Source organism: Equus przewalskii, chromosome 7 (assembly GCF_037783145.1).
Source record: "Equus przewalskii isolate Varuska chromosome 7, EquPr2, whole genome shotgun sequence".
In the NCBI taxonomy this organism is placed as follows: Eukaryota; Metazoa; Chordata; class Mammalia; order Perissodactyla; family Equidae; genus Equus; species Equus przewalskii.
Window position 1 is genome coordinate 57,370,024 of NC_091837.1, and position 22,508 is coordinate 57,392,531.

General features: G+C 38.3%; 1 protein-coding gene and 1 pseudogene across 7 annotated transcripts in view; both read left to right on the forward strand.

Moving 5' to 3' along the window:
* ZNF397 (zinc finger protein 397) overlaps nucleotides 1–12,440 on the forward strand; it is an 83,666-nt gene extending 71,226 nt beyond the window's left edge. For 2 of the 7 annotated variants that reach the window (XM_070629901.1, XM_070629900.1), the window contains exons 2-4: nucleotides 129–360; nucleotides 1,548–1,660; nucleotides 9,486–12,440. In XM_070629901.1, coding sequence (XP_070486002.1) covers nucleotides 9,533–11,497 — 1,965 coding nt within the window. In that variant the 5' untranslated portion in view covers nucleotides 129–360; nucleotides 1,548–1,660; nucleotides 9,486–9,532 and the 3' untranslated portion in view covers nucleotides 11,498–12,440. The remainder of the gene's footprint in view (nucleotides 1–128; nucleotides 361–1,547; nucleotides 1,661–9,485) is intronic. The other 5 variants (XM_008529450.2, XM_008529451.2, XM_008529452.2 and 2 more) reach the window with 3 other exon arrangements.
* A 4,451-nt stretch (nucleotides 12,441–16,891) lies between these two features.
* Nucleotides 16,892–18,010, forward strand: LOC103560787 (small ribosomal subunit protein uS2-like; annotated as a pseudogene).
* The last annotated feature ends 4,498 nt before the right edge of the window (nucleotides 18,011–22,508 follow it).

The following is a 22,508-nucleotide window of genomic DNA, read 5'->3' on the forward strand; positions in this document are numbered from 1 at the left end:
AATATATGTTCAAGAGGGGTAATGCCTGACTCCTGGATGATGAGGGACGAGGCTTAATAAGTTCGAATAGAAAAGCACTTGGAAACTAAAGGAGATTTTGTTTTCTCCTTCACTTCTTTTATATCTAGAGGATGTTTCTGGTGGTCTAGTCTCAGAAATTGTATCTCCAGTCTCTGCAATGATTCCCTTCCAAGTGCAGTGGTGCCCAGTTGCCACCGGGTCTCAGACCCCTACCTGGACAAGAAAAGCTTACTGAGGAAATGGTAATTCTCCAGTTGCGCCCTGAGGTGTCAAGTGTCCAGCTGCAGCCCATGGAGATCCAGTTCAATTGTGAATCTCAAGAACACCACTTTCTGTCGGGTGAGAAGCAGTGTATTATATCTTTCTTAGTGTTACCCTTGCTATGTTAGTGTCTTCAGGTGCTGTCGGTATTCTTCATTGCCTGCTCCTGACTCTCTTAGGCAGTTCCATCTCTTTCGCGCTCAAAGCAGAGTCAGGTGACTTTTTTAAAAAAAATAATTTTATTTATTTTCTGTGTGTGTGTGAGGAAGATTGGCCCTGAGCTGACATCTATTGCCAATCTTCCTATTTTTTCCTGAGGAAGATTGTCGCTGAGCTAACATCTATGCCAGTCTTCCTCTATTTTGTATGTGGGATGCCAGCACAGCATAGCTTGATGAGTGGTGTGTAGGTCCGTGCCCAAGATCCGAACCCATGAACCCCAGGCCACCCAAGTGGAGCATCCAAACTTAACCACTGCACCACCAGGCCGGCCCCACACAGTCACCTGAGTTTATTGTGAATTCTGGCAGTCAAATTCTCATAGAATCCATCCTCTCTTTTAAGTCCCCAAAGTCATCCATTTTTCCCATTATAATCACTTTATCACCAATCTGTCAGTGTTGGTATTTCCCCCTTAAAATCTTTTCATATCCTCTTTTTCATATACTGTAGAGGAATAGTTAAAAGTTTTGGAGTCTAACAACCTGGATTCAAATGCTAGCTTTATCATTTACTAGCTTCAGTAAGTAAGTTACATTTTTTTTATGATTCTGTGTCCTCACTTTATGAGTATATAATAATTCATACTTTGGAGGTTATTTTGAGGATTGTGTCTATTACTCCCTAAGAAAGGACCCCAAAACTTAGTGACCTAAAATGTCAGACATTTTTAAGCCATATTATTTTCTTATGGTTCTGCAGGCCATCGACTTAGTCAGGGTTCAGCTGGGCAGTTTTTTCCTCCTGGTCTTGTCTGAGATCACTCATGCAGTCATCTAGTGGCTTAGTTAGGGCCAGGGTCTAAGTTTGTATCAATCATATATGCCTGGCTTTTGGTGCTGACTATGGCTAGGGTTACGTATCTCCAGCAGGCTAGCCCAGACATTTTCACAGGGCTTCTAGTTTCCAAAATCAGAGAGAGGGCAAACCCTGGGATGCATAAGTACTTTTATTTTTTTTAACTTTTTATTATTTTTTTTTTTTTGCTGAGGAATATTCGCCCTGAGCTAACATTCACTGCCAGTCTTCCTCTTTCTGTATGTGAGCCACTGCCACAGCATGGCCACTGGCAGATGAGTGGTGTAGGCCCAGCAACTGAACCTGGGCCATGGAAGTGGACTGTGCCAAACTCAACCACTAGGCCACCGGGGCTCGCCCCGTAAGTACTTTTATAACCTGTTTGTTGATATCTCACTGACCAAAGCAAGTCACATGACCAGTTCCAGAGTCACTGTGGGAGAGAACTACACAAGGATATAGATACTGGGAGATAGGATTCATTGGGGTCCATTACTACTATAACAAACATCACAATCACTAAATGAGATCCTATAAAGCTCTGAGCACAGACCTGGCTGGTAGTAAATTATAAATGGTAGCCACTGTTATGTTAGTAAGATAATTTTGATCCTGACTTTGTTCAGATGTTCTGCAGGGTCTCAATTCCACATCAAATTTTGCTGCTTTTTGATTTTGATCTTCCCATTGCTGCTGTTTTTCCTATGAAATTCAACTTATATTTCTCCCTTCCTTTTACTCTAGATCTTCTGCCTCTTTTTAGTTTTGGAGCATGTTTATTTTATTTAGTTTCTCTCTCCTGTATTTAGAATTTGTTTTTCCTTAAGAAACTATTCTGAGGTATCTAGTTCTCATCTTTCCTGAGAATCACTGCAGAATGGGGCCTCCTCTGTGCAGTTTTACATAAATTGATATACATATCACATGTGTTTGTGTCTCTTAAAGTGTGTATAAAGTAACATTTTTTATTATAGAGTAATATAATTATACTAAAGTGCATTTGTAAAATGCAGAAAGGCACAAAACAGAAAATTTAAATTTAAAACCTACAACTCCACCAATAGTCACTGCTAACATTGTGTATCCTTCAAATCATTTAATTAACTATTCAGCAAATACCTATCGTTGATAAATGTTTATTAGTCAATAAGATCATAACTTATTAGTTATTATTAACCATATAATATTATTATTAGTTATTGAGGGCTTACTCTGTGCCAGGCACTGTCCTAAATGCCAGGGATATAGCAGTGAACTGAACAGACAAGCCTTTGCCCTCAAGGAGATTACATTCCAGTTGGGAAAACAGGAAATAAATATACAATATAATATCAGATAGTGATAATGGTTATGGAGAACATAAACCAGGGTGTATCAGTCAGGATTCTAGCAGGAAAATGATTCCTCATTTGAATGGGATAATTCAAAGTTTGATGAAGAGGATGGGCAGGATTACAAAAATCGAGGGAGAGAGAACAGCCTAGGGGCAAACAACAATGAGAAGCAGTTACTACTTTTAGGCCTTAAGTTACAAGGGAAGAGATTGATTACCAGATCCTGGAGAGTGTAGTTGTAGTACAGAGTCGCCCAATAGGAGCTGTGGCCTTGTTACAAGAAACACAATTACGTCCAACTCCTGGCCCAGCAGGGAGGGAGCCAGGATGTAGGGTGATCAACTCATCCCACTTTGCCTGGGATTTAGCACCGGCAAAGGTCCCACATTTCAAGAAGCCCCTCTGTTTTGGGCAAATCAGGACAGTTGGTCACTCTACAACTCTCCTCCCACTTTTGGCCAAATCTAGTTGCAGGCCAGAGGGCATGGAACCCCAAATGATGTAGTCCATACACTGATCTCGGCCTCCTGGGGCACAGAGCAGGGTGAACAGTAGATCTAGAGGGGTGAAAGGAGAATATCTATTATAGTCCACCTCTTTTAACCTATAATATCCACTTTTCTTTTTCTTTTTCTTCTCCTCAAAACCCCCTAGTACGTAGTTGTATATTCTAGTTACAGGTCCTTCTGGTTCTGCCATGTGGGACACCACCTCAGCATGGCTTGATGAGCGGTGCTAGGTCCATGCCCAGGATCTAAACTGACAAAACCCTGGGCCACCGAAGTGGAGTGCATGAACTTAACCACTTGGCCACTTGGCCAACCCCTACAATATCCACTTTTGTCATTTGTTTGGATTGTTGTGTTCCCAACACAGCAGAAAAACAGAGTCTCTTAAGCTCCCGTTTCACTGCAGGTTGACATATAATTAAATAATACTCCCACCTGAAACCTAAAACTTCACTGCCATCAATGCTCTTCGTATGAGGTAGTGAGGAGAAGGGGGAAAAGACATAATTAACATAAAATAACTGCTACAGTTTTTGCTGTTCACAAAGCCTAAGTTGATAATCATAACTGTCTTCTTCCATCACCCATTCCATATTGCCTTTACCCTTTGCCAGAATCTCAGTGGCACAGAGTTCTTTACCAGTTAAGTAACACAAACCTTCTTTCTTGGATGATCTGAGCCCTTTATGATCCTCTCTCTTTCAGGTTACTTCAGTGTACCATTGACTGGGCCAATTAGACATGAGAGAATGCAGAGGCACCCCCATTGAATCCTTTGAGTTCCAGACATATTCTTTCTTGCCCCTATTATGTAGCAGCAACCAATTCCTCATTGGTAATTGGTGTCAGCCACCCTGGCCAGTAGAGTGACTCCTTCTCTGCCTGTTGGTTCAGCAGCATAAGGAACCCAAGATGGCCAGGAGGCAGTCTCAGCTTCAAAGAAAATCATGACTTTGTTTCATGGTAGAAGTATTTCTCCTTTGAGAACCAGAACCCCAAATCCACAATGCCCAAAATTATGGGGTAGGAAGCAAAAATAGTATAAGTGGATTATTAGGTATATAGTACAAGGAGATATTATTACTATTCTTCCACCCTTGGCTCCTATATCCATGTATTCTGGTCATGGGGAAGACAGCACTGTTTACTGTCCTCTGGTTTAAGACGTATGTTGCATCCTGTATGATAGCACCCCAAACTTATCAGAGTGTTGTTGCCTAGCTGGTACTGAGCCTCTAGCAAATTATTCAACCATTATCTCAATCTATTTACTTGTGGATGATAGGACATGTGGTATCCTATTCATGGGTAGATCCATGAATTATGTGTGTGAACTCACTGCTATACTTCCTTCCCTGTAAAATGACTCCTTTGGAGGCAAAATTATATAAAATACCATGGTAATAAATACAGCATTCTCTTAAGTCAGTGCAGATTTGCATCTGGACTGTGTATTTAGTCCTTTGAAGACAAATTGCTGCCCTCCATTATAGAAGGAATCAAGTATAATGAATCTGCCTCCTGCCCCCGTGGCTGGCTGCTTCCTTTCCAGGGAATGGTACCTTATTAGGGGCTCAGTGTTGGCCTTAGTGGTTGGCTGCTTAGGCACATAGCAGTTGTTACAGGTGTACCAGCAGAGGTCTATATTGTTAAGCCCTTGCATAGTCTCCATCTCTGCTGCCCTGACCACTTTGTACATGAGTCCATTGGGCAAGCATGGGTAAAAAGGCTGATTGACACTTATAACATGGATCGTCATGTCCATCTGAGTGAGAGGCTTCTCCACAGTGGATGCCCTTTGGTGAGGATTCACATGGGACACAAATATATTTATTCTTTGCCTATTCTAGGAGGTCCATCCTCATACTTTTCCTCCAGAATCCTTATTTCTAGTCTCCCAGTCTTGTTCTTTCCAGGAACCTAACTAATCAGATAACCCATTAGTCACTACTCATGAGTCAGCATAGACATGCATCTTCTGTGTTGCCTTCTGTGAAAAGTAGATAACCATACCTGAAATTCTGCCCATGGGAGGATTTGCCTTTACCAGTGTGTTTGAGGCCACCCCTGAATAGGGGTGTAAGTGAAAGCTCTTCACTTTGGCTAGTGCACACACACTGGGCAGGCCGATCTGTAAACCAGTTCTGTATTTTTCCTCCTCCGTTAACTGGTAATAGGGAATTCCCATGAGGTCCTGAAAGTAGGTTGAGAGGGAAAGGTAGTGTAGCAGTAGGAACAGGTACTATGGGAATCTGAGTTGCTCGCACGTGGAATTTACTTCCCTTCCAGACTTGCTTTTATAATGGAATGCTGGTTTGTATGTCCAATTTAATGATTTGATGGATTAAATAACAACTATTACCAATGGTCAGTTTGTAATAGTCATTTGGTACACTGTGATCAAGCATTAAGTCTCTCAGTGTCCAAAAACAAGCCAGGATCTGCTTTTCACATAGAAAATAGTTGTTGGCAGAAGAGAGTATGGCCTTACCCCACTGTGGTTCTCATATAGAGGCGTGCAAGAGGCTCCATACAGCATCTCTGACTACTCCAGACACTTCCATTGCCATTGGTCATCCTGGTTAATAAGGTCGTGTGACAGGACAGCTTGCATTGCAACCTGGACCTACTACAGAGCCTTTTTTTACTCTGAGTCTCACTCAATAGTAGCAACCTTACAGGTTATTCAAATTAGTCGTTTCAGCACATTCAACTGTGATTTCTGTTGCCTCAAAAATGCAGGCCCACCAAGCATTGTGCCTCTCTGAGGTGGTAACAGTTGGTTAGAAATATAAGTGAAGTGAGAGAACAAGCATGTGACTGTCTGAGAAAAGAGTGTTCAGACGGAGGGAATAGCAAATGCCAGAGTTCCCAAGATGTAGCAGGAACAGAGTGAGCCTGGGGTAGGCAGGTAATAGGAGTGGTGGTGGAATGAAATGAGGGCAGAAAGAGAAAAGGGAACCAGATCATGGAACCTTCTAAGCCATAGTGAGTACTTGGAATTTATTCCCAGTGAAATGGGAAATCATTGGTGCTCTTTACACAGGATAGTAACTGTAATGATCACTCTGACGATTGTATGGAGAATAGGAGAAAGGTAAGATAGCAAGAAGAAAGCAAATGTTTTAAGAAGAGAATAATCAACTATAGCAAATAAATCAAGAATAAGATTAAGAATTGACCATTAGATTTGTCAAGATAGAGTTTATTAGGGACTTTAATAAGTGTAGTTTTGATGGAGTTATAGAGATAAAAACCTGATTGCAATGGCTGAAAAAGAGAATAGACTTAATGTTGGTTAGAATGTACAGCCATGAACTCTTATACACCCCTGATGGAAGTATGAATTGATTTAACCACTTTGGAAATATCTAGTCGAAGACCCAACTGTTCTGATCCTAAGTTTATATAACCTAGAGAAACACTTGGATATGTGCACCAAGATAGATGTACTAGCATATTCATATCAGCATTGTTTGAAATAGTAAAATGTTATTGTCCATTGAAGGAGAATAGATAAATAAATTGTAGTATATATCACACTATAGTAGTGAACATAAATGGTCTACAGCTACACACATGAATATGGGTGAATCTTCCAAACATAATGTCGAGCAAAAACAAGTCACAGAATACATGTGGTATAATTTCATAAAGGTGTAAAGTTCAAAAACATGCTGTATTTGTCTGCCAGGCTGCCATAACAAAATTTCACAGACTGAGTAGCTTAAACAACATAAATTTATTTTCTCACAGTTCTGTGCATTAATTTTGGTCATCTATGCTTTGCTTTCTTCTGGAAGTTTTATAGTTTTAGCTTTTATATTTAGGTTTATATTAAATTTCTAGTTAATTTTTACTTACAGCATAAGGAAAGAGTCAGGGTTAATTTTTGTCTTTATGAGATCCAATTCTAACACTTTTTGTTGAAAAGAGACTGTCCTTTTACCGCTGAATTATCTTAGCAACTTTGTTGAAAATAAGTTTTACATATATGTTTGGATCTATTTATGCACATCTGTTCTGTTCCATTAATGGATATGTCTGTCTTTATGCCAGCACCACACTGCCTTGATTACTGTAGCTTTATAGTAAAGGTTGAAATCAGGTAGCGTAACTTCTCCAATTTTGTTCCAATTCTTTTTCAAAATTGTTTAGACTCTTTTGTGCCTTTATACTTAAAGTTTAGAATCAATTTCTACCAAAAATAAGCCTACTGAGATTTTGATTGGGGTTGCATTGATCTATAGATCAATTTCAGGAGAATTCCACCATTTTAATAATATTCATAAATGATGATATGTATTTCTGTTTATTAGGTTTTCTTTTAATTTGTCTCAGCAATGTTGTATAGTTTTTGTTATACAGATATTAAACATATTTTGTTGAATTTGTTTCTAAGTATTTCATATTTTGGTGCAATTGAAAAAAGTGTTTTTAATTTTAGGTTCTAATTGTTCATTGCTAGTACACAATTAGTTTTTGTGTGTTGCTCTAATAAACTCATTTACAGGTTCCAGTAACTTTTTCAAGAAAGTTTAGGATTTTCTATATACATGATTGTATAGTCTGTAAGTAAAGACAGTTTGACTTTTTTCTTTCTTGTTTGTATGTCACAGTTATTTTTCACATCTTATTGCGTTGGCTAGGTATATTGAATAAAAGTTGTACAGTGTTGAATAGAAGTGTAAGAGAGGCATCCTTGTTTTGTTCCCTTTTTCCTAGGAGAAAAACATTCAATGTTTAACCATTAAGTATGATGTTGGTTGTTGGTTTTTCTTTGCTTTTTATTGGAATAGTTAATTTACATATAACCTAGTTGAGGTTGGATTTAAATGTATCATCCTATTTGTTTTTATTTATCCTATCTTTTGTTTCTTTTTCATTTTTCTTTCTCTCTTTTTGTGCCTAATTTTACATTTTCAGGTTTTTTGTTTTTCCTTTTTTCTCTATTAGTTTATTGTTTATACATCCTTTTATTGTTATTTAATGGTTACCTCATAGCAGCATTTCTCAAATGTGATTCTTTGGGAGAATTACACCCAGTGCTCTAAGGCATCCATTGTAAGTAATGTATTAATGTCTCTCCTATAGTCTCTTGTGGTACTAGCTATGTACCATTTTGAGGAGAATTAAGAAAATAGTCGTTCAAATAATTTCATGTTTTATTCTCTTATGGAAGCTTGGTTGAAAAAGGCTGCCTTAGGAATTACAACATACACATTTGATTTATTACAGTTTATCTTAATTTACTATTTGTAGGGCAGTCCAAAGACCTTGTACTATTTTAGTTCTATTTACTTCCCTCCTCTTGTGCTATTTTTGCTATGTATTTTAATACTGTATATATTGTAAACTCAATAAGACATTCATATTGCTTAAATCGGTCCGTACACATTTAGGTTTACCCAGATACTTCTTCCAGTGTCCTTTGCCTATGGCAAAGGGAAGAAGCCTCTACTTGCATGCTTGGGATTTTGGACTTTGCCTTTGAAATTAATCTGTGTTATGTTTTCAGCTCTCTAGACCACGTGCAGTCTGACAGTGGTGTGTCTTTTGTAGAAACACCGCTTAACAATTGGCTGATAGTCAAGAATTTCAGTGGAGCTCCCACACTCTCTACCATCACAGGCATCTGGTATTGTTGAGCATAGGAATGGCCTTCTCAAAAATCAACTCCAAAAAGATTTCTGATCCTACCTCCCTAAGCTTTTACTGGTTCACACATCTCAGTAAGGAACTTTGGTCACTGAACATGGCTGTTCCCAAAAAGAGATCATGTTTTCTTGGCTACTTCCTTGGTAATAATCAGGACAAAAGAGGTAGAGGATTATATAGACCTATTTTGGAAAATTTGGGATTCTGTCCTGACCATTCATGGGCATGGTGCTTCTTTCTTTTCCCTCTTGGGAGCCTCTAGACCAGCCTGATTGGTGTACCTTCCCCGTGACAGTCTAGCTGCCACTGCCTCCTCCTCCACTCCCTCCTTCTCCCCTCCCGACCAAGTACTTGTTCACACTGCTTACCTTGTGTATGTTAATAAATTGTTTATGTATTAGCTCTAATTTAGTCAAACTTCCCTAACCACTGTGATTAGGTTTCAGTATTCCCAGATCTCCTGTGACAAACACAGAACATATCTGGTAAGCCACTTCAATAAATGGTTATCGTGACCCATTACTTGTTAATTCTTCCTGGTTTCCTTCTCAGAGGATAGTTTTCAGTGTTTCTGGGCACTCCCATAATGTGATGACATTTTATAGGTAAATACTGTTCTGTTTCACCTGAAACTTTCTTACAGTATGAAGAATACATTCCATTTGGATTTTGTTTATTGTTCCAGATGGTGAGACTAAGACCAAGACTGGAGAGGTGGCTTCAGAGGAGGAAATGACAGCAAAAATTGAACCATTGACTGAAGACTCTAGCAACCTCAGAGATAATGTTCTCCAGCATTCTGAATGCAGAGAATTCTGTGAATTTGGAGATAAATTAAGTGGAAAGGATCAGAACCTCTTTAAAAGAAGACAACATAACTGTGATGAATGTGGCCAAAGCTTTTCTTGGAGTACAGGCCTTATTAGGCATCGAAGCACCCACTGGGAGAAACCCTATGAATGTGATAAGTGTGGAAAAGCCTTTAGTGTGAGCTCTGCCCTGGTTTTGCATCAGAGAATTCATACTGGGGAGAAACCCTATCCTTGTAATTGGTGTATTAAAAGTTTCAGTCGTAGTTCAGACCTTATTAAACATCAACGGGTCCACACTGGTGAGAAACCTTATAAATGTCATGAATGTGGGAAAGCCTTCAGTCAGAGCTCAGATCTTATTATACATCAGAGAATCCATACAGGAGAAAAACCCTATCAGTGCAGTCATTGTAGTAAAAGTTTTAGCCAGCGCTCAGACCTAGTTAAACATCAGAGAATCCATACTGGAGAGAAGCCTTATACATGTAACCAGTGTAACAAACATTTTAGTCAGAGTTCTGATGTTATAAAACATCAAAGGATCCACACTGGGGAGAAACCATATAAATGTGACGTGTGTGGAAAAGCCTTCAGTCAGAGCTCAGATCTTATTCTACATCAGAGAATCCACACTGGGGAGAAACCATATCCATGTAATCAGTGTAGCAAAAGTTTCAGTCAGAACTCAGACCTTATTAAACATCGAAGGATCCACACTGGAGAGAAACCCTATAAATGTAATGAATGTGGGAAAGCCTTTAATCAGAGCTCGGTCCTTATTCTGCATCAGAGAATTCACACTGGAGAGAAACCCTATCCATGTAATCAGTGTAGCAAAACCTTCAGTAGACTTTCAGATCTCATTAATCATCAACGAATCCACACTGGAGAGAAGCCTTACCCGTGTAACCAGTGTAGTAAAATGTTTAGTCGAAGATCAGATCTTGTTAAACATCACAGAATTCATACAGGTGAGAAACCCTATGAATGTGATGAGTGTGGGAAAACCTTTAGTCAGAGCTCAAACCTTATCCTACATCAGAGAATCCACACTGGGGAGAAACCCTATCCATGCAGTGATTGTACTAAAAGCTTTAGTCGGCGTTCAGATCTTGTTAAACACCAAAGAATACACACTGGAGAGAAACCATATGCCTGTAATCAGTGCAAAAAAAGTTTTAGTCAAAGCTCGGACCTCACTAAACATCAGAGAGTACACTCTGGGGAAAAGCCCTATCACTGTGATAGTTGTGAGAAAGCCTTCAGTCAGAGTTCTGACCTTATTCTTCATCAGAGAATTCACACTGGAGAAAAACCCTATGCATGCACACAGTGCGGCAAAAGTTTCAGCCAGAACTCAGACCTTGTCAAACACCAGAGAATCCACACTGGGGAAAAACCATATAAGTGTAGTGAGTGTGGGAAGGCTTTCAGTCAGTGCTCAGCTCTCATCTTACATCAGAGGATCCACACTGGAGAGAAACCATATCCATGTGATCTATGTGGCAAAAACTTTAGTCGGCGCTCTGATCTCGTTAACCATCAAAGAGTCCACACTGGTGAAAATCCATATAAATGTGATGCAGGTGGGAAAGCCTTCAACACATGCCCTGATATTATTGAACACCGGAGAATCCACAGTGGGGAGGAGCCCCACAGGTGTGTTCAGGGCCGCAGAAGTTTTAGCCAACTCTCTGATCTTATTAGTCATGAGAAAGTCGGTTCTGGGGAAGACAGTGTAAAAGAGATGAATGTGGGAAAACCTTTAGTGTGTCCACCAACTTTACTCAGTACCAGAGATGCTATACCAGAAAAAAATCTTATGAATGCTATTGATGATTATGAAAAAGGTTTTAATCAAGGCTCAACTCTTGTGCTACATTAAAAACAAAAACCCACACTGGAGAGAAAACACATTAATTCGTTTTTTATAATGAAAGTTTAACTCAGAGCTCAAACATTACTAAACTTCGGGAAAATTCTGAGGAGGAATCCTGTGAGTTGTGAGAAAACCTTCAATGTGAATAAAAATTTTACAGAATGTCAGCAACAATGGAAAGAAATTCCTATCTGCTATAATGTTAAGAAAAGTTCTAGTCTTTTATTCAAACAATCCACAAGAGGAGAGTTTTGTCATTGTAAGAAATGTATAACATTAATGCAGAGCCTTACCAGATATTGTAAAAACCAGTGTGGTGGGTGTGCAGGAGATTCATTAGTGTTAGAATCTCAAGCCTTTAGTGAGCCCAAGTTACCTATTGCATATCAGAGAAACTATTTTAGGGAATGTAGGCAAAACTTAAATCCCTTTCATATCTTAATTGGCATTCACTCTGATATCACACTTGTCTCCTGACAGCTGGAGAGTCCTACCTTATGCTAATACTAGTTATCATTAAATTCCCTGTGTGTGAACATGCTATGCTATTCTGGTATTAAACTTACTCACTATATAACACCAGTGCCCCATTTTCTCAGGATTTTTTTTTTTGGCCTAGTTTTAGTTTTCCTAGTGAGCATGAGTTTGCAAGTTCCTGTGATGTTCACAGCAAATATGAATCTATTTAGCTGTCAATAGTAGAGCCCATAATCTTTACTGGTTTGAAATCACTTCTTCAATTCTGCTATTTAATCAGTTTCTAAATATGCGAAACAATTTTTAAAACAAATCCATATGTCAAAATGTGAAGATTTCTCTGCTGCTCTGTTTATCTTGTCATCTATAGATTGAACAAAAATGGTAGCTGAAGTAATACCTACATGACTAATTTGTATAGTATAATCTGTCTTAAAATAAAAGGACCTATTATCTTTTTTTCAAGTGGCAACACTCATTAGATTTTGTTTTGTTGATTTCTGACATACATATTGATAATAGGCTACATACGTGCAAAGTTTTCAACTGAAAAATGGAAACCATTTTTAAAAAATAAATTCAAATTGTCTTTCTGGTATTAACCATTTGCTAAAATTATGCTACTATCATTTACTTTGACTATACCTCACAATTATCCAAATAATATTTCAATTTAGCCAACACTGTTAAATACAACGTACAAGGCATTTTTCTTTAGGTTTTCCAGTATACACACAGAATATACAGTTCCAACAAAACGTGGTGAACACTGATGTGTCCAGAAAACACATGGCTCAATGTAATCATAAAGGTAGACCAGATGCGTATAAGAGATCAGAGGAGGTAGGATTCAATTCTGATTGAAAAAAAAAAAAAAAGGTAAAGCTTTGTGGAGCTCCTGAGATTTGAGTTTTGAAGGACAGGAGTAGAGGCATGAAGGCAGGGAGGGAATAGTCAACAAAGACACAGAAGCAAGGAAGTATAAGAAATGATGTGGATTATGGTGCTTAGTTATTAATTTATTCAATAAATATTCAGTGTCAGGCACTGTACTGAGTGCTGCTGAAGAAAAAATTTAAAAAGGTTCCTGCCGTCAAGCTCAAATGTTATGAAAATAATGACTGACACATGTACTTAAAAGAACAAGAATAAGGTGGAAATAAAAATAAAGTAGGAGAAAAGACTGTTAAGGAGTGTGATGTTAAACAAGCAGGCACTTCAACTTTCTGGGGTTTAGTTATCTGTAAAACAAAAGTATTAGGTATTATTGGAGTAGATATCGCATTTCTGCATTTTGATCTCAAGGTAATGGAAAACCACTAAGGTCCTTGAGCCAGGGAATGGCATGATCATCTTCCTGCTTTAAGAAGAGTCTAAGATTAAAAGGGAGAATGAGACAGCAGAAAGGAAAACTATTTTGGAAATCTGGAAATGAAATCATGAGGTCCAGAAGTAGAGGAGCTGAAAGACATTACCATGATGATAGGTTGAGAGGTTAGTGGAGAGAAAAGTATACCATCAGTTACTGACTATTCGTCAGGGAATGTAAAAAGTGAGGAAGAAAAATGGAATGATCACATTTATACCCAAAGTTTAGCCATCTCTCCTAAGAATACATTTTAAGAACCAACTGCTTACTACACGTTTTTAACTAGTGTCCTACAAGTAAACTCAAATTCATGAACTTAACACACACACTCATGATATCTTCTTCCTGAATTCCCTCTCCCGGTGAACTGCACTACTAAACACCTTGCCATCCTTCATTCCTCACTCTCCCCCAGTCTTCTAAATGCATTTGCTCACTAGGTCTTAGAAGTGAGTTACAAAAATAACACTACTTACTGAAAAATTCAAACAATAATGAAGTATACAAAGTAAAAAGGGAAGGGAAATACAGAGAATTGGGCCTGACGTTTTATGCCAGTTGATTCTCCCCGGCAATTGCTGATTCTTAAACTGGCAAGGCAAAAGGCCAAGAAATCTAGACAAAGGACACTGGAAGGTTAAGTGGAACTCTCAGCAGACTCACTGTGATAGTGAATAAAAATCAGACTACAGGGGCCCGCCCGGTGCTCTAATGGTTAAGTTCATTCGCTGCTTTGGCAGACCAGGGTTCGCTGGTTCTGATCCTGGATGGGGACCTAGCGCCACTTGTCCAGCCATGCTGAGGTGGCACTCCACATAGAAGAACTGGAAGGACATACGACTAGGATATACAACTATGCACTGGGGCTTTGGGGAGAAAAAAAAGATTGGAAAGATATGTTAGCTCAGGGCCAATCTTCCTCAACAAAAAGCATTAAAAATATTGGAGTACAGAACATGCCAAGTAGGAGGTGCTCTTATAAACACCCCACAATCTCAGTGTAAACATTAAAAGGCTATACTCTAGAAGTTAGAATGAAACTTGTGTGGACTAAGTCTAAAAAAAGTCTGGAATGCAATCTCAAGTCAGATCAGCCTTTTAGTGAATTAAATCATCTGCTTCTAAACAAGCTGCCAGTTAGAAGAGAAAAAAGAGTGAATCCTCTCTGGAGGATGACAACCTATGCAGAGACTAACTTTTCATTGACAGTATCCAACATTCAATCAAAAGTTACTAGAATCCTTAGAGTCATAGACATCAATATGAACTCCTACACACACACACACACAAAAGGATAGACACAGAAACAATTATAGAACGTGTGTACATGGGTTAGTATACATACATATATTACCCACCTCTGTTTTCTGAGAAGACCCAGGAGCAATGACAATCCAGCATAAACGATCATACCCAGATCATGGTTTGTAAATACCATTCTACAAATAAAGGAACCAGGGTTCCTTTGAGAAATGGCCAATTCTAGGACTAGGGCAAGGAAAATACAAGGTGAGCCTGGAGCATCTTGTAGTACCGGGAAGGAAGCAAGAGCCCAAAAACAAAACAATGGGGGCATATCAAAGGAACATAGGAGCCAACCTGAAAGAGCTCCTAAGGCAAATAAATATACATGAGTCCATAGTGACATAAGTAAATATGAGAGAAGAGACAAATCTTCCTTATAGAGAAATGTCAAATAATATACGTGGATAAATATACAAATATCAATCATATTTCTACTCAAAGCAATGAACTATCTGAAAATGAAGTAAGAAAACAATTCCTTTTGCTGTAGCATCAAAAAGAAGAAAATTCTTGGGAATAAATTTAACAAAAAAAGTTCAAAACCTATATTCTGAAAACTCTACAACATAGTTGAAAGAAATTAGACATAAATTAATAGAAAGACATATGGATTGGAAGATGTAATATTGTTAAGATTGCAATACTCCCAAAATTGATCTACAGATTCAATGCAATTCCAATAAAATCCCAGCTGACATTTTTTTCAGAAACTGACAAGATAATCCTAAAATTCATATGGAAATGTAAGGGATCAGAAGAGCCAAAACAATTTTGGAAAAAAAGAGTAAAGTTGGAGAGCTCATACTTCGCAATTTCAAATTACACTTTTGGTCAATTGATTTTCAACAAGGATGCCAAGACAAATCAATGGGGGAAGAAAAGTCTTTTCAACAATTGGTGCTGGGACAACTGAATAGCTGTACGGGAAAAGAGTGAAGTTGGACCCCTACCACATACTGTGTTCCAAAATTAACTTAAACAGAAGGTAAAATGGAGTAATAAGAATTATTGATTAATCTAAAACAGAAAAAGAACATAAAACAGGCAAGATAAATAGATAACAAATAGGAATATGGTAAATGTAAACCAGAATATATCAATAATTATATTACATGTAATATGAGACAAAGATTCTTGACTAGAATTTTTAAAAATTAATCATATGGTACTTACTCAAAACACACTATAACTACAAGGACCCAGGAAATTTAAAGTAAAAATATGGAAAAAGATACTCATTCAAATACTAACCAAAAGAAAACTGTTAATAGTTGTACCAATATCAGACAAGAAGTAGACTTTAAAGCAAAAGTCTTACTAGAGATAAAAATGGGATATTTCTATTGATAAAAGAGTCAATTTACCAAGAAAATATAAACATTATACAAATGAATACATCTAATAATTTTGCTTCAAAGTATTATATACTAAAATTGACCAAACTAAAATGAGAAGGAGATAAATATACAATCTTAGTGGGAAACTTCTGCACAGCTCTCTCAGTAAAAGAGAAGCAGGGTAGAAGAAGTAAAAGAGAACGCCAACCTTGGAGAGCTGAGAGTGAAAAAAGAAAAAATGTCTAAGAATATGGTATATGTGGACAACAGGATTAACAAAATGATCTAATTGACATAGAGATAACAGTGCAATCAACGATGGCAGAAAACTCATTCTTTTTAAGTGCACAGAGAACATTTACCAAAATTGACCATGTGCTAGTTTATAAAGTAAGCCTCAACAAATTTCATCAGATTGAAATCATTTAGAATAGTGCTGTCACGGTAGAACTTTCTGTGTTTTATCTGTATTGTTCAATACAGTAGTCACCGTAGCCATTACAGGAGTCACTAGCCATATGTGTCTACTGAGTGCTTAAAATGTGGCTAGTGCGACTAATGAATACATTTTATTTAATTATAATTAATTTAAGTAGCCACATCTGTTTAGTGGCTGCCATATTGGACAGCACAGACTTAGCGTATGTTTTTAGACAACGATGAAATTAGCTAGAAATCACTAAGACACACACACTAAAAAAAAAATTCCCAAATGTTTGGAAATTAAGAAAGACAATTTAAATTCACCCATGGATAAAAGAAGCAAGCACAATGGAACTTAAAATATATTCTTATCTGGATAATAGCGAAAATTGTGGGGTACAGCTAGAGCCCTAATTAAAGAGAAATTTATAGTATTCAATGCATGTATTTGTAAAGAAAAGGCTAAAATTCAGCAATCTAAGTATCCCTCACAAGAAGTTAGAAAAGAATAGGAAGTAAATCTAAAGAAAGAAAGTAGAGCCTTTTCGTACTACCCATAGAGGGGTCCATACAGCATTGTTCTGAGTTCCCATTATAACTTAAAGGGAAACTTTCACAATGTCCAGAGCCCTTGATGTCTTGCAAGTGAAGGAGGAGGGATTCCCACTTAGGCAGCACCAACCTTGACTTCCAAATGGAAGAGTACATCTACAAAAGGAAAAATGATGGCATCTATATCATAAATCTGAAGAGAACCTGGGAGAATCTTCTGCTGGCAGCTCGTGCCATTGTTGCTGTTGAAAACCTGGCTGATGTCAGTGTCACATCCTCTACAAATACTGACCAGCAAGTTGTGATGAAGTTTGCTGCCGCCACTAGAGCCACTCTCATTGCTTCCCACTTCACTCCTGCAACCTTCACTAACCAGATCCAGGCAGTCATCCAGGAGCCAAGAGTTCTGGTGGTTACTCATCTTATGGCTGACTACCCGCCTCTTACAGAGGCATCTTATGTTAACCTGCCTACCATTGCTCTGTGTAACACAGACTCTCCTCTGCACTATATAGACATTGCCATCCTGTGCAACAACAAGAGAGCTTGCTCAGGGGTCTGATGTAGCGGATGTTGGCCCAGGAAGTTCTGCACATATGTGGCACCATCTCCTGTGAGTACCCATGGGAAGTCATGCTTGGCCTCTGTTTCTACAGAGATCCTGAAGAGATTGAAGAGGAAGAGCAGGCCGTTGCTAAAAAGGCCATGACGAAGGAGGAATTTCAGGGAGAATGGACTGCTCCAGCTCCCGAATTTACTGCTACTCAACCTGAGGTCACAGACTGGTCTGAAGTCACGCAGGTGCCCTGTGTGCCTGTTCAGCAGTTCCCTAATGAAGACTGAAGTGCTCAGCCTGCCACTGAAGACTGGTCTGCAGCTACCACTGCTCAGGCCACTGAATGGGGTAGGAACTACCGCCAAGTGGTCTTAAGCTGCTCTTCCACGGACTCTTAAATAGAAAATGGAAAATAAAGTTTCTAAAAAAAAAAAAAGTAGGAAACAGAAGAACACGAATTAATGAAATCGAAAATAAACATTAAAAAAAGGAAAGCGAAAAGTTCATTTTTTGAAAAGAATAATATTGATAATCTTCCAGCAAAACTGATCAAGAAATAAAAGAAGCATGATTTGTCAGTGTAAGGAATGCAAAAGTGGCCCTCAGCACAGATCCTACAGCCATTACAGATATAATATAAAGGATATGATTAATAACTTTATCTAAAAAGTTTGAAAACAACCAAAATTAACACAAGAAGAAATATAATATCAATAGTTCTGGGTCTATTAAGGAAATTATCTGTAATTTAAAATTTTTCCCATAAAGAATATTCCAGGCCAACTATCTCAGGGAATACTTCCAGACATTAAAGGAAGAAATAAACCAATCTTACACAAACTTTTCAAGGTAATAGGAAAAGACGGTGCACTACCCAAGTAATTTTATGGAACTGTGGATTTTGCTTCTTACAGAGGAAGACTTCCTTCCTAGAACAAGACCAGGAAGAGCCTTGCTTTCCCAAAGATTTTAGAACACTCATCTCTCCACACCTCCCTAGGATGCCCTTCAAGCCTTTGGTCACTCCAGCTGTCAGAGAGCTGCCGCTGAGCCTCCAGGGCACATTAAAAGGGATTTCTTTCCAACAGTTGGGATCCACGTCTCTGGCAGACTGTATCTAACTATCTACAACATCATAAAATACATATTTATCGCTTACATTACACTTCTCTAGACAAGATGTTTATTTGTTTATAAATAGGTTTTAAATGTTTTCACTGAATTTCATTTAGTCTGCTTACTCAATGATAGTTAATTACACTGGGCCAGTGGAATTCCCAGACTCACTTGGTCCAGTGGGCCCTATTGGAAGCTCCATGAGAATGAGAACATTCCTTCCCTGTAAGCCATACTTTATTGGAGAAAGTATCCATCTAAATCAGGGGTCAGCAAATTACTGAAGGAATGCCAGCCAGCCACCTGTTTTTGTAAACAGAGTTTGAATGGAAACACAGCCACGCCTATTTGTTTGTGTGTTATCTAAGGCTGCTTTCTGCTTCAGTGGCAGAGTAGTTGCAACTGTAGGCCCACAGAGAAAATATTTACTATCTGGTCCTTGACAGAAAATGTTTGCCAACCCCTGATCTAAATGAGAATTATCTCTCTCTCTCTCTCTCTCTTTTGTAACGTTTATTGATGTTTTTTGCTGATTATAAATATGCTGCTATCTTATTGTAAAACAAAAATTGGTAATATGTAAAAGAATAAAGATTAAAGTCACTTATCTTTAGAAGCCTCCTTAGCAAACTTAGGATTTTGATGTGTGCCATTCTTCGTATATATTTGTGGACTTTCTTTCTAAAAATAATATTGATAATGGGAAACTAAATTTTTCCCCGTTGTTATGTCATAAACACTTTCCAAGTCCGTAAACACAGCTCTACATTACCATTGCAAATTATGGCTGTAGTGGATGCTTATAACTGCTTTCTCAATATTCCCTCCTCCCCCTCCCTGCCCCTAGTTTTTGCAATAACCACACCTACCCCGATTTTCCTGTAGTAATTCACTCTCTCCCTTTCTGGGCCATTAAGTTTTCTTTAACTTTGAATTTTGATATAATTTCAAACTTATAGAAAGATTGCAAGAATAATACAAAGAATTCCTGTATACCCTTCACCCAGATTCCCCAAAGGTTAACATTTTGTCACATTTGCCTTGTAATTCTCCATCTACCTACTCTATCTGCTTATCTACCCAGATAATATAGATACATAGGTTTTTTCTGATTTGTTTAAGAGTAAGTTGTAGACACAGTGCCCCTTTGACGTTTAAACAGAGCAATGATGGAAGAGGATTTTGAGCAGTGACATAGTCTGACTTACACGATCTGCCTGCTACATTGAGAAGTGAAATAGGGCAAACAGGGAAGCACGGGGACTATGAAACAGGGGGACTATTGGCCTGAGCATGCGGAAGGACAAAATTAGATGAGAAAGACTGTAAAAGAACATGTTCAGGGAGAAATTAAAAGTTCGTTTTGGGGCATGTTAGGTGCCTAATTAGTCATTCTGCCAAGCCCAGTTTATAAGCCTACTCCCATTTGCAGGGTCAGGGTTTCTGTTCTATGATACTGATGACCCTCTAAGAAGATTGCCTGCACCATCCGCCCCTGAGGTTGCACGCCCACGAGGCTGCGGGTACAGGGAGCAACTGACTCCCACTTCAGCTCTGGCCGGCCACTCCTCGTGTGCTGTCGTGTTGTCTTGGAGCCTGACTTGCCAGTGGTTGCTGCTGGCCAGGCTGAATGGTGCCACCTGGAAGTGTGAAGGAGTTTATGCTCTGTGGTGGAATGTGACCAGAGGGAGAGGGGAGCCTGAAGTCTTCTCCCTGCTCCTACCCCATGGTGAGGTGAGATGAGGTAGTTCATACCACCAGCGCTCGCAGGATAGTCAGTGAGACTGAGTGGATGGCTGTGCTTCTTTAGAAGCTGTTGTACTCTCTCCTTCCCTGCTTCACCTCCCACTTATCCTCAGTCATCCTTTTCTGAGGTTGCGTTACACCAGTAAAGTATTAGCAATAAAGTTTTATCTTAGGTTCTGTTTTCTTGGGAACCCAGACTAAAGTAGGCATGAAAGTGGAGATGTCTGGTAGGCAAAGGGATAGCTGAGCCTGTAGTTCAGAAAAGAGGTCTAGGCTGACATATTATCTATATAAATAGTTATATACATATAATATAATATATAATATATATCTATATATCTAACATAAATATAAAATTACAACTCCTAAGTTATAGATAGTATTTAGAAACATGAGAGCAGATGAGATCACCTAGGAAGTGAATATAGGTAGAAAAGACAAGAGATTTGAATACTGAGCCCTTAGACATTCCAATATATAAAAGTCCAGAAAGACGAGGAAATACCAGCATCGAGACTGAGAAGCAGCAACCCGTGAGTTAGAGAAAAACCCAAGAGTGTTGTTCTTGAAGCCAAATGAAAATATGCAGAGTATGCCAAATACTGCTGATGGCTCAAGCAATATTAAGTCTAATAAATGAGTATTGCAATCAGCAACATGGAGGTTAGCAAGCTGGGTTAGAAGTCTTGATGTGGCTAAGAATTTATGATAATATATAATAATGGTCACACCTCTCATTCTTGATATAATTTGTATCTTCATTTGTTTTTCCTCTCATCAGTCTGGCTAGAAGTTTATCAATTTTATTAATCTTTTAAAAAGTTAGCTTTTGATTAGAGTATAGAAATTGATTTTTCTCTCATTTTTCTGTTTGCCAATCTAATCTTTATTTGCTTTCTTCTCTTTACTTTGGGTTTAGGTTCTTATTCTGGTTTCTTAAGGTGGAAGCTGAGGTAATTGAATTGAGACTTTTTTTTGTGTGCTAATAATAGTGTTTTGTTGCTATAAATTTCTCTGTAAATACTGCATCCCATAGATTATTTTTTCAAATATTTTTCTGTTCCTCCTTTCTCTCCTCACCTTCGGAGCCTCCACTTACAATTACACAAATTAGGCTGTTTGAGGTGGTGCCAGAGTTTGTTGATGCTCTATTTTTTTCTGTGTGTTTTTTGTTTCTGTTTTTCATTTTGGATAGTTTCTATTGCTATGTCTTATCTACCATATTTTTTCTTCTATTATATTTAATCTACAATTAATCCCATCCATTGCATTTTTTTAAAAAACAGACATTGTTTTCATCTCTAAAAGTTTAATTTGGTTATTTTTTATACCTTTCATGTCTTTACTAAACATGTTCAATTTTTCCATTAGCTTTTTGATCATATGGAATACAGTTTTAATTGTTTTAATGTACTTGTCTACTAATTCTTTGTCATTTCAGAGTCAATTTGATTGAGTGATTTTCTTATTATGGTTGTATTTTCCTGCTTCTTTGCATGACTTGTAATTTTGGATCGGATGCCAGACTGTATATTATTGGGTGCTGAATATTTTTAATATATATATTCTTGAGCTTTGTTCTGGGATGTGTTTAAATTTCTTGGGCACAGTTTTATCCTCTCAGGTCTTGCCGTTAAGTGTCTTTGAGGCAGTGTTTAGGGCTTTTTCTCCACTAAGGAGACCCTTCCCATACTCCAACCCAGAGTTTCTCAACCTCAGCACTATTGATATTTGAGGCTGGATAATTCCTTGTTATGCAATGTAGGATGTTTAGCAGCATCTCAGGCCTCTATCCACCAGATGCCAGTAAAGCCCATCTCCCCTGGTTGTGACAACCAAAAATGTCTCCAGATATTGCCAAATGTCTCGGGGTAGGAGGGGCATGAAATTGCCCTTGTTTGAGAACCACTGTACTAACTGATGCCCTGTGAATTATGAGATTTTCTACTCTGGCTGATGGTACTACTCCTGGCCCTTTGTGAGCTCGTGATTTTTTTCCCCTCTAATCCTTTTGGATGGTTCTTTCCTCCACCTCAGATAGTTTCCTTACACACATGTGCTCATTAGTATTCAACTGAATACTTAAGGGGACTCTGCAGATCTGCAGCCTTCTATTTAGTTTTCTCCTCTCTAGTA